Genomic DNA, 13,409 nt, shown 5'->3' on the forward strand with positions numbered 1-13,409 from the left:
CAGTTTTTTCCTGAAAATCAATCATTATCTTTGATGCTCCCCTAAGTTCGTAAACGATGCTCAATGCCGTTAACGCGAATTAAGCTTCGTTTACGACTTGAGGGGAGCGTAAAAGATAATAATTGATTTTCAGGCGGAATGAACACTTTTTTGATTCCATATGGCTTTCTAGAAAATGAAAAATATTAGTCTAACTAATTATTTCTCTCAGTGTAACGAATAATCGTATCGAATAACAAACTGCTGAAAACTATTCGATTAGCTGATGAACGATTAATTTCAAAATCGGGGATCACTACTTGCATATATTTGCAATGTCGATTTCCCTCGGGCACATTGGTTTTGATGTCTCTGTTGGGGAACACATTTCGGTGGGAACAAAAGTTCCCCCTACTTTCATGTATTTGCAATGCCGATTTCCCCCAGGCAGCTTGGTTTTGATGTCTATTTTAGGGAACCGCCGCATGTGTCGTCAATTTCAACCAATTAGAAGTGAATATTTCCGTTAGGATAGGAGCTGAGATTTTACAATTGTTCGATAGTTAGTTTCATGACATATATTATTTTATTCAATATAAAAAATTGTTATGGAGTGCCGAAATCGATTGACGCAAAAATATCATCAATCCATCATGAAATGACTGAGCAATAAGCGTTTGAAATTGGACAATTTTCACGATGTAATCGATTTTTTATTTTCAATTTGTACCCCAATATGTTCCCGAAAGGCGTAATCCTACGTCAAAAAATGCAAACCCTTACTATCCGTTACGACGAGTGTTGGTTTCTAGTTTAATCAAGACAACTTTTCTTGCATCTTCTCTTTGGTTGCTTTAATTCCCCGCTCGAACTGCTTCATGAAGCACAACTCTCATTATCCACATCGGCAGGCGGAGCAAAAGCAAAAGAGCAATCCCGCAACAGTCTCACGTCCCGGCAGTAATCTCGAATGCGAATATCGAATGGCCACATTTCAGTTTCGCATCGTCTTCCTCTCTCTCGCGGGGTATCATCACCATCTCTGGGTGCGAGGCCCAATACAAGATATAAGAGGTACGGATGAAGATGAAAATGAAGTGCTAACGAGGCGAATAACGATCCCATCCCGACTATTGGCGAGAAGGATAGAAGCAACAGCAACAGAAACCAAACCATGAAAAACAACAACAAAAAACGCACGCAACCATCGCTTCATTATCTCGTCGAATCCCATCCTCTAAACAGTAAGTACCAGTTTGCAACAGATTCTACCAATCTGGTTGGTTGTTTCAAGAGGGTGGGCAATGCGTGGGGGCGCCTGGTGCGGTATACGATGGAGCCGCGAGGTGTATTGCCATTTTCTTCTCATCTGCAACCAATTGCGGGGATGCAATGGCGCACCTCCAAAGCACAAAAAATCTTGGAATAGGAGGTGTGCTTTAATGCGCTGCCGGAATTTGAAAAAGGCAGTTTAAACGTCTCGAATGAACAGCCCGGAAAAGGAAGGGGAAATCATTGCAAATCAGATTACGTCGAGTCGAGCTTTGCTGCCAGCGTCTCTCATCTCTTGTCTGCGACTCAAACGCCGCCGTGGCGTTAGAAGGCCAAACAATATTATTTGCCCTCCCAAGGCTATGCCTCACATCGGATCGCATATATTTGTGGAGCCACCACCAGCGGCAGCAGCAGACTGACACGAGAAAGTGAGAGACAGAGCAGGGAGAAATCCATTTTACGATGCCAAGGATAAGCAAAATATTTGCCCTCCTTTTTCACGCCGAAAACGCCGCTTTTCAAGTTGATGATCTTTCATAACAGCATCCCTTCTCGGGAGTGTGCGTTCAAAAGGCGGCCATATCCACTCTCAAGGGCACGGACGCGACAAAGTCGCTCCCTTGTGTGACGCCATCAAGTAAATATTCTTCGTCAACTTAGTTTTTCTAGAATCCTGAAAGTGTGGAAAAAATGCTAATTTTCCTCGGGTCCTCTGTGTGATGATCGAATCGAACTTCATCCCAAGTTAAATATGACTTCCCAACAATGAAACCAGGAAAAAATATCATCCTCCAAACCAACCTCTGGAAAAAGGGTTAATTTTCAATTTAACTTTCATGTATTCATGGCCGGGGTTTGTCCGTTTTGGGCTTTGTGACGGACTCTTGCTATCACCATCACAATTGCTGGGACGAGTTGGACCGAATACTTTATTATTCAAATTAGGTCCGGGACGTGTCCAGTGAGCATGAAGGGCGGGAAGGTAGCAAAGCACATTTTGTGAGGTTATTTTTGCCCACCGCATGGCGGTTATTCTGTGTGGCAATGAAACAAATGGACCCCATCACGTCCATATGTAACGAACGCGGCTGTGGCAATCATTACACCAATCGGTGCCGGCTTCTTATAATCAATAAATTGGGGGACCAAGCTGACGCAATAATACATGCCAAAACGTATGTTTGCACTGGTGGTCACGCCCCCTCAAGGGGGCTAAAAGCCACAGGCACGGAATTCAACCCGAGCAGGTGGGATTAACGACGTAACGTTTCGTGTGTCGACCCTCTCTACATCGTAAATGCCATTCGACCTAAATTATGCAGTGCACGTAAAAGGCCACTAACCCCACCGCCGAGTGCCACTGCATGCCACTTTACCGAATGAATCCAGAAAGGCGCGTTACACCGTAAACAGTCCTATTGCTTGATTTAGATCTTTCGGAGCCAGATGACATAATCCATTGAATGGCAATTGACGGAAGACTAAGCATCCAATTAACCAAGATGCCAGATGCAAAAAGAATGGGTCGCTGCAAACTCACTCAATCACTCGATCGATCTCCACTCCAAGAGTTTAACTTTGACATTTATTGCATTCGCCGTTCGTCATCCAACTCTTGAGTGCCACCAAGCATTGCAAATGCAACGAGCAACAGTTTGACCGCATCCGTTTAAGATGTTTTACATTGATGGGATGCTCGGATGCTAGTGTGGTTTTGTGTCTGTGGTAATTGCTCTCTTGTTGCAACAAATGCGGCGAGCGGACGAGCGTTTGATGTATCGGAGAGGGTTGTCATACCAGCATCCAGTATCGAGTACATCATGCTGCTCTGCGGTTATCCGGGAAGGTGATAAGTTGTAGTTTGTGTTCCAATATGGCAATGATAATGAGATGCTGACCCTGCTTGAGCAGGTTTCCCGGTGTCGGAGAAACCTGAAACGGGAAATACTTTTCATTAGTAAATTATGTTAAGTAATTAGTGAAGTTTGGAAACAGAATAGAACATATTTTTGACGTAGAACTACGTCTTTCAGGAAGGGTGTAAAATCAGAAAACAGGTCACGTTCTTATGAAATAAAGTTAATGTTAATAACTATTTTCACTGTGAACGAATTCACATGATTTGGATAACAATCGAATCGGAAATTCTCTAAGATTTGTTTGATATGCTATACATTACAATTCGCTAATCTCTAAACGGTTTAAATTCATGAAAACTGGAAGGACATTTGTTTTGCCGATTTGTATGCTAACACTACCCGCATTTCGAATGCTTATAACTCGAACATTCCTTAACAGATCGGAACGATGTTTGCATTAATTGATAGGAATAATTCTACGCATTTATCACAATTAGTATAACATTATTTTTCATGAGATGAACAATTGAATAACTGTAAAATTTCAAGCGTTATTTAAATGCCCTGACTGTCAAGTTTTGATAGGCCCGATTTACGGTTTCCCCAACACAGACTTCAAAATCGATGTATCCGTGGAAATCCGCTCTGCAAATATAAAGGGTGTGTCACATCAAATTGCATCACGGAAAAAACGCTGTAGAAATTCGCTCAGTAGACCGATCCTTTTGAAAATTTTAGGCAGTAAAATAAAAACTATTAAACAACTTTTGGCATTTTCTTTTTATTCATACTTCGAGCCCAAGCCCGTATGCTCGCACCTTCCTCTTTACCCCGTCCATAAGGTTCTGTACAACGTCAGGTTGTAGTTTTTTTTGAACAGAAATTCATTTTCTCTTGAAGTCCGCCTCCGATTTGACAACTTTTGGGTTCTTCCGGAGGGCCTGCTTCATAATCGCCCAATATTTCTCTATTGGGCGAAGCTCCGGCGCGTTGGGCGGGTTCATTTCCTTTGGCACGAAGGTGACCCCGCTGGCTTCGTACCACTCCAACACGTCCTTTGAATAGTGGCACGAAGCGAGATCCGGCCAGAAGATGGTCGGCCCCTCGTGCTGCTTCAATAGTGGTAGTAAGCGCTTCTGTAGGCACTCCTTAAGGTAAACCTGCCCGTTTACCGTGCCGGTCATCACGAAGGGGGCGCTCCGCTTTCCGCAAGAGCAGATCGCTTGCCACACCATGTACTTTTTGGCAAACTTGGATAGTTTCTGCTTGCGAATCTCCTCCGGAACGCTGAATTTGTCCTCTGCGGAGAAGAACAACAGGCCCGGCAGCTGACGAAAGTCCGCTTTGACGTAGGTTTCGTCGTCCATTACCAGGCAATGCGGCTTCGTCAGCATTTCGGTGTACAGCTTCCGGGCTCGCGTCTTCCCCACCATGTTTTGCCTTTCGTCGCGGTTAGGAGCCTTCTGAACCTTGTATGTACGCAGGCCCTCCCGCTGCTTGGTCCGCTGGACGAATGAACTTGACAAATTCAGCTTATTGGCGACATCCCGGACCGAACTTCTCGGATCACGTCTAAACTGATTAACTACGCGCTTGTGATTTTTTTCACTGACGGAGCATCCATTTTTGCCGTTCTTCACCTTCCGGTCGATGGTTAGGTTCTCGAAGTATCGTTTTAGTACTCTACTGACCGTGGATTGGACGATTCCCAGCATCTTACCGATGTCCCGATGTGACAACTCCGGATTCTCGAAATGAGTGCGCAGGATTGATTCACGACGCTCTTTTTCGTTCGGCGACATTTTTCCAAATTTACGAAAAATTGACAGTGAAGCATGGCCAACGTGATCTATACACTCTTATCTGATTATAAGCTGAAGATATAATTCCTAAAAATTAAATTTCTACAGCGTTTTTTCCGTGATGCAATTTGATGTGACACACCCTTTAATGACTGAGATGAAATTTCAAGCGGGTATTTTTGTGATTCGAAAAATTTGTTGTTGTCTTGAATTATAGAGACTTTAGTTTATTGGTCTCTATCAATAGCTTGCTTTAAAGAATATAACTCGCAGACATTTTATCCTTTCGAATGAAGCGATTATCATGACCATTCGTACAGTCGACAAAGAGGTGTTAAGGCTCAGAATCTTGTGCCTCCAACGTATCGTTCTCATTTCACTTCCGGTAGCCTCCGGAAGAGGCTTTCTGTCAAAACTTTTGACGACCAGTCAAAAATATTACAAAAAATAAAAATAAAATGGGCAACCATGTCGGTTAAATGGGCTCCAACTCCCCCAAACCTTGGCGGTGGGTTCAGATGGCAGACTAAAAAAACACAACTTTTGATTACAGTCTACCGTTGGGGTGGTATCGCAAAGAAAGGGTTGACAACCGCACGAAGGATACCTAACGACGAATCGAAACTGCTTGTGTCGTATGTGTTTTTTGCGTACGGAGGGATTGCCTTTTTGTGGTTTATCCCAAAGAACAAAGGCTCGCGCCCCTTCCTGATACCGCAATAGGAAGAGGCAACAAGCCCCCAGCAGCAGCTGCAGCCAGCAAAAATTAACGAGAACGGAAATCCCTTTTTCATCAACTGTTCACTTTTTTTGCTGTTGATGTTGTTGCACATCGCTCGTCTTCTTCGTCGGGCGTCGGAAAGATTCCTGACATCGCACGACATTCTCGCCCCGGGCCCCGGCAATGTGGCAGCAGCGCACGACGGCAAAGCTAAGCTAAGCTCCGCTCGCTGCTCCGGTGCTCCTGCTACTCCCGGTGGACTTCCCTCTCGTCCGGAAACGACGCCACTCAGTCCTGTGTGCGGCGCACAAGAGGCTCAGCCCACAGATTGGCTTGCCGTGTGTATGTGGCGGTGGAGGTGGGAGTGGGCGACGAAGTTTGTGTTTTATTTTCATACCCAACAAACTGAGCGGAAACGGATAAACCAGGCAGAGAAAGCTTCGGCTGGTTGTTTGTGTGCGCTTTATTAAATTTAATAACATTTCCGTTCCGCACTCGTCAATCCGTAACACGATTCCCAGTTGATGGCGTTCCAGCTCTTCGGGCGTTGGCAGCATTGGAGAATCCGCTAATCAGGATGACAGAAGCACCGGAATTGGACAAATCGCTTGAGAAATTGCTTCGCAAGCACACGATAAGCGCCAATCGCACGCACGAGTGGTTTTTCATTTCCATTCAGGTTTGGTGCTGGTGCCCTGTTCCCTGGTGGAAATTGTGACGCCGACAAATATTTGGTTGGCGTGACACATAATTAATGGTTTCAAATATTCACTGCAGCATTTTGACGTTGATCTGAGCACTGTCGGAGGAAAGGAGAACGGAGGTGTGGCGAAATGATGCGTTCAATGAATTAGTCTGAAGTTTTTAAATCGATGTACAGGAAAAAAATAAAGTACGTACATGTGATATTTCCAAATTTCCTTAATTCTGGTAGAATCTAAGGCAGATGAATATTCGAAGTGTTCTAATGATAGACAGTACTGGAGATACTTGCGGAATATGTTGGATGAAGCAACATGAGAACGATACATAAACTTAAAAGACCATTTTTTGGGAAATTTTATTTTGATCCAAAATAGACCACACATTTTCTATTGGATTTAGGTCCGGGCTTCGTGGTGGCCATTCCAACAGCATAATACGTAACACACGGAAGTGCGCAGTGGTTTTGTGGGTGTCATGCTTAGGATCGTTGTCTTGTTGAAAATGGAACTTCTTCTATAAGTCAACTTTTCGCGGCGACTCTTTACGGGTGGGTTTAGACTAGTGATATATTCATGTAAAGAAATATGATGAGATTCATAGAAATCGCATCAACTGTTTACACTAGCGTGAACTTCTATAATTAATATATTCATATTTTCGGTGAATTTATTCGCCTGAAGTAGAACTGCATCCAACTTTAGTGATTTCTCACCAGTGAGAAATTCACAAGCGTTTACATATGCTGAATTTATTCAAGTTATATATACCTCGAATAAGTGTATCATATTTATTCTCACCCGTTTACACCTATAAAGGGTGTGTCACATCAAATTGCATCACGGAAAAAACGCTGTAGAAATTCGCCCAGTAGACCGATCCTTTTGAAAATTTTAGACAGTAAAGTAAAAACTATTAAACAACTTTTGACATTTTCTTTTTATTCATACTTCGAGCCCAAGCCCGTACGCATGCACCTTCCTCTTTACCCCGTCCATAAAGTTCTGTACAACGTCAGGTTGTAGTTTTTTTTGAACAGAAATCCATTTTCTCTTGAAGTCCGCCTCCTATTTGACAACTTTTGGGTTCTTCCGGAGGGCCTGCTTCATAATCGCCCAAAATTTCTCTATTGGGCGAAGCTCCGGCGCGTTGGGCGGGTTCATTTCCTTTGGCACGAAGGTGACCCCGTTGGCTTCGTACCACTCCAACACGTCCTTTGAATAGTGGCACGAAGCGAGATCCGGCCAGAAGATGGTCGGGCCCTCGTGCTGCTTCAATAGTGGTAGTAAGCGCTTCTGTAGGCACTCCTTAAGGTAAACCTGCCCGTTTACCGTGCCGGTCATCACGAAGGGGGCGCTCCGCTTTCCGCAAGAGCAGATCGCTTGCCACACCATGTCCTTTTCGGCAAACTTGGATAGTTTCTGCTTGCGAATCTCCTCCGGAACGCTGAATTTGTCCTCTGCGGAGAAGAACAACAGGCCCGGCAGCTGACGAAAGTCCACTTTGACGTAGGTTTCGTCGTCCATTACCAGGCAATGCGGCTTCGTCAGCATTTCGGTGTACAGCTTCCAGGCTCGCGTCTTCCCCACCATGTTTTGCCTTTCGTCGCGGCTAGGAGCCTTCTGAACCTTGTATGTACGCAGGCCCTCCCGCTGCTTGGTCCGCTGGACGAATGAACTTGACAAGTTCAGCTTATTGGCGACATCTCGGACCGAACTTCTCGGATCACGTCTAAACTGCTTAACTACGCGCTTGTGATCTTTTTCACTGACGGAGCATCCATTTTTGCCGTTCTTCACCTTCCGGTCGATGGTTAGGTTCTCGAAGTATCGTTTTAGTACTCTGCTGACCGTGGATTGGACGACTCCCAGCATCTTACCGATGTCCCGATGTGACAACTCCGGATTCTCGAAATGAGTGCACAGGATTAATTCACGACGCTCTTTTTCGTTCGACGACATTTTTCCAAATTTACAAAAAATTGACAGTGAAGCATGGCCAACGTGATCTATACACTCTTATCTGATTATAAGCGAAAGCTGAAGATATAATTCCTAAAACTTAAAATTCTACAGCGTTTTTTCCGTGATGCAATTTGATGTGACACACCCTTTATTCACGTGAATAAATCCATCTATAGCTATAGATCTCCCTAATGTAAACCCGCCATAAGATTTAGAAACGAGCGAAGTATTGACATTGATACAAAGCAATTTTCATTGAATGTTAACTGTCCTAAATTCCTCCGCAAATACGATTTGTAGACTACTCCTTTTAGCCATCCAAGAAACCAGTGTATCATAAACATGATTTAGTCTATCTGAATGTTGCAGGTTTACGTACACATTTTGGCGAAATCGAGTTGCTATTATTTAACAAAAAACCGAAAATACTGGTTATCGTTGAGACACACCTAACAGAAATATCTGATCTGAATGGATTTTATGTGTTGAATTGCTTGTCCAGATCTGCGCATACTGGAGGCGTATCTGTGTGCATTTCGAACTCGTTGAGATTTCAACAAATATCTAACGATATAGGTTGTGATAGTTGGTTTCTAGCTGTAGTTCATAGCTCTGATATGTCTGGAGTCTACCATTTGATCAGAAAATACCGGGCATTTTTATATAAAACTAACCACAGTAAAATTTCAGGCAAATTTATTTTATCTCCTTCAAAATATGATCAGTCTGTAGCAACACACATGTACCAAAGCTTGACCCAGTCTTTCAGGCATCCCTGGTTTTCTAAGATTTGTTTGATATGCTATACATTACAATCTTATAGTCTGTATATAGTTTAAATTGATGAACATTGGAAGCATTCCAATTTCCCCATACATTTGTTCTGTCCATTTGTGTGCTTTCCAGAACAGAGCTGTCAATAACCTCTCGATTTTTTTCCTCAACATATTTTGACGCAGGATTACGTCTTTCGGGAACATATTGAGGTACAAATTGAAAATTGAAAATCGATTACATCGTGAAAATTGTCCAATTTCAAACGCTTATTGCTCAGTCATTTCATGATGGATTGATGAAATTTTAGCGTCAATCGATTTCGGCACTCCATAACATTTTTTTATATTGAAGAAAATAATATATGTCATGACACTAACTATCGAACAATTGAAAAATGCCATCCACTATCCTAACGGAAACACCCACTTCTGATTGGTCGAAATTGACGACACATGCGGCGGGTCCCTAACAGAGACATCAAAACCAAGCTGCCTGGGGGAAATCGACATTGCAAATACATTAAAGTAGGGGAAGCTTCTGTTCCTAAAATTGTATATGGTAGCAGTTGTGTTAAAAATGACTTGATATATGAAACGATTTATTTTAATTTCCTACCAAAAACCAAGGTGTGTTCCCACTCGAGAACGGGTCGTTTGGTTTAAGTTGTCTGTTTTGTTGTGTTCATTTTCACCCAAGGGAAGTTTATATGGCGAGAAAAATTGGAAAAGTGAAGAAATGTTCGAAAAAATGATTTCCCATGTCCTCTACATGTAGTATTAGGTTGGAACACTCAGAAATTAAAAATTATAAAAAAAAACCTTTTCCATTTCAAATATGATTAATCTATATTAAAGTAACATGTTTTTACTGATGAGAAAAAATGATAATTGTGTTCGGTATTGGTAATTATCTTATATTACATTGGTGAGTTTTTTTTTCTTTATTTCGTACATACATATCACAGGAGGCATCTCGTCTAGGATCACAGAGGGTGGTTTTCATCATATCTCGTTCCACTCCGGTATCTTTTATCTGATACGCACCATCCAACGACTGTTTACTATCCTTCTGCCATCATCACTCGGTAAACACTGGTGGAGTTAACATACAATACCCAACAACCAAACAAACCGGCCCTTTTCATTATCAAACGGCCCTTTCAATCAATATCAAAGAGTTTAACGATGTAATTCTTCAAACATATCCAAAATCAACAGATAGTCTAACGGAATCCTACGTCAACTATGTGGTCGTGTCTCGGACACAACCCTCCTGTGACTTTTTAGAAAAGATACAGGAAGTTCAACCTTAAGATAGTGGGAGCGTATTTTTTTTGTCCAATACTGTAGTTCAGTGATTAAAGTTACTTATAAGACCGCACTCGAAAAACATGCAACAGACAAAAATGGTCACCAAAAATTCACCAGACGAAAGTATTGACCTTCTTGGCCACGTCCCGAATCGGGAGGTTCGGATTGCGATTGGAGTAATCCCTCACCTTCCTTGCCTTCACGAGGTCGATCGTCTTCGCTTTTCTTCTGCTGCCAGTTCGCCGCTGAGTCGTCTAGGTCTCCTCGAACGATTTTACCACACGGGACATAGTCGAATGGTCGTGTTTCATAATCCACCTGTGAGACTGGCCTGGGTTTTCCACGATCGCGCCCATAATTCTCTGTCGAAGCACTTCTAGCTTGGAAGCAATCTCGATAACCACTTGACAGATTTTGACGAAATTTTGCACGTATAAGCAATACACTTTGAACAAGTTTTGCCTGAAAATTTCATAATTTTTTACCCATACAACAAAAAGATATATACAAAAGAAAGTTTTCTCGCGTACAATCTTTAAGTGAATACGTTTAATACGTATTTTTTCCGGATTGATTGAGGTTTTTGTATAATCGGAGCACTTTATTGTAAATTATCTTGCAGCGACCTCATAAAACAGACGGGTTTTGTGTACTAAAAATTATCACTAGACTTGAGCCTAAATAAATACATCTTTATTGCACGATCGTGTTAGTTAGTTGTATAACAGGGTCGGGTCGATCCAGACTAAATAAATATATTCCTCATACAAGATCCTGTTTGCGGATCGTGTGATTCAGTTTTCAGTTTTCCGATAGGGTTTTTGTTTATGCTTTGGTGTTACGATAGCGGCGAACTTATCGAACCTAAGTTCGATTTGTTTATTATATTCTGAAGAAGTAATAGATTGAAAAAAAACATGTATATATATATTCTAGGAATAGAAAGTAAAGGAGTCAGTTGTTATTAAGACGCAGGAGGAACGGTCGCGTTTTTCATCAAAGAAGAAATTCAAAATGCGTCAGACCGCTCGGGCGGCTGTTCAGTTTTTTTTTCCAAAAATATCTAAACCATCATCTACCGTTTTCCCTTTCATTACAGGCTGACAGTTCTCGCGGTGGTAACGGGTGTGTTCCAGTACGACCGCTCTGTACGATGCATAGAGCTGTTGTGGTATTTTCAAATCGGTTACCTCACAATACTAAGTTGTAAGTAACACCACCCCCAAATGTAACCTCAATCGCGTTCAACCGGTTTCTTGCTTTACAGTGTGCGTCCTACTTGAACTTGCCATCTGCGTAGTCTCCATGCGAGGTAGCATATTGGACACCGGACCCCGCGCATCGATGCCCTATCTGCTGTACGGTCGGGTCCTGGTGATGCTGGTCGATCTAACCTGGCTGATCTTGGGTGTGGTCTGGATGCGGGATCACTACTTCGAGTGTCCGATCCAGGAACCCAAGGAAACCATGCTGGCCGTGATCGTGTGCAATCTGCTGGTGATCTTCAGCATGATCACCACCATCTGGTGCACGTTCGATCCGGCCGGCCGGTCTTGGGTCAAGATGAAGAAGTACCAGCGATCGATGCGGGAATCGGAGTCACGGTTCAACTACAAACGCAGCGGCAGCCGGAGTCGGAACTGGCGCCAGCGAAAGGTTATACGGGCGTACCAGGATAGCTGGGACCATCGGTGTCGGTTGCTGTTTTGCTGTATGGGCAACAGTGACCGAAGCAGGAACTCGTTCACCGATATCGCTCGGTTGCTGAGTGATTTTTTCCGCGATCTGGACGTGGTGCCGTCGGATGTGGTGGCGGGATTGGTGCTGTTGAGAAAGTTCCAGAAGCTGGAACGGGATGCGATTGTGAGTCAGGTGAGTTCAGCGTGAATTAACGTTTGCATTTAAGAAATGTACTTTTTTTCGGATGCTGATATAATAAAACTAAAACAGAAAATTGAGTTTGATTAATTTCACATGGAAGGTAATTATATTAGCTTACCTACAAAAAACATTCTACGCCCTTTCGAGCGGCCTTCAAGCAGTTAGCCGCAACATTCGCCATGGCGGACGAAAACATGCGTGTATGCATGTTTTTGAGTTCTTTCTTCGTTTCATTTATCAATTCATTCTCAGTTTTCGTGACAAAATTGTTGGAGTAGATCTTACGCTTCAGGTTTGCCCAGAAATTCTCGATTGGACACAGCTGGGGGAAGTTGGGCGAGTTCACCGACTTGGGTACCATATCGATATTCAGTCGCTCCATATCCTCTGAAGAGTTGTGGACCGACGCCAGATCCGGACAGAACATCGCGTCTTCGCCCTTATGGTATTTCTTGATTAACGACGCAACTTCCGGCAGGCACTTCGTTCTATAAATTTCCCCATTCACGGCCAGTCCGGAGCTAAAGAAGAGCGGCTTTGACATCCCTTTCTCGCTGACTGTCAGGCACATCAGCACCTTCTTGGGGAACTTGGTGTGTGAAACAAACTTCACTTCGGAGCTCACTTCCTCCGTGGGGGAAATTAAATACGAAGTGCCCTGCCAGTGTTGCCATCCAGGGTGAGATAGATCTCGTCGTTCATCACCACCGCCACGTCGCGATTCGCCAGGAAAATCGACATGACCATCTAATTCAGCCGCTGCCGCTGCGTCATTGCCTGCAGCTCCGATACCAGTGGACGGGACTTCCGCTTCCTGACATGTATGTCCATGTTCGCCAGGTACTTTTTCACTGTTTGGCCGGTTGCATCGACCTCAAGCCAATCGCACGCAGCGATGTAGCCACTTTTTCCTCGATCTTCCACTTTGGCATCCTCTGAAGCTTCTTGTCGCTCAGAGTCGTCGGCCGTCCGGAATCGGGCTTTTTTTTCGATGCTCTGATTGTTGTGCAAAAGTGCCAAGATGTTGTAGATGCCGGAACGGGCGTATCCGGCGTCCACAAAGTGCCGCACGATGTCCATTTTTGACGCGGCGGGATATCGTTCTTTGAACGCGCACACTTCTGAACGGAGTAGCTTTA

General features: G+C 43.6%; 1 protein-coding gene across 7 annotated transcripts in view; it reads left to right on the forward strand.

Annotated features, from left to right (window-relative positions):
- Positions 1-13,409, forward strand: part of LOC129762216 (diacylglycerol lipase-alpha) — a 176,303-nt gene that overhangs the window by 99,951 nt on the left and 62,943 nt on the right. For all 7 annotated transcript variants that reach the window (XM_055760271.1, XM_055760277.1, XM_055760275.1 and 4 more), the window contains exons 3-4: positions 11,489-11,595; positions 11,657-12,261. In XM_055760271.1, coding sequence (XP_055616246.1) covers positions 11,489-11,595; positions 11,657-12,261 — 712 coding nt within the window. The remainder of the gene's footprint in view (positions 1-11,488; positions 11,596-11,656; positions 12,262-13,409) is intronic.

The sequence above is a fragment of the Toxorhynchites rutilus genome, chromosome 1 (genome assembly GCF_029784135.1).
Source record: "Toxorhynchites rutilus septentrionalis strain SRP chromosome 1, ASM2978413v1, whole genome shotgun sequence".
NCBI classification, from domain to species: Eukaryota; Metazoa; Arthropoda; class Insecta; order Diptera; family Culicidae; genus Toxorhynchites; species Toxorhynchites rutilus.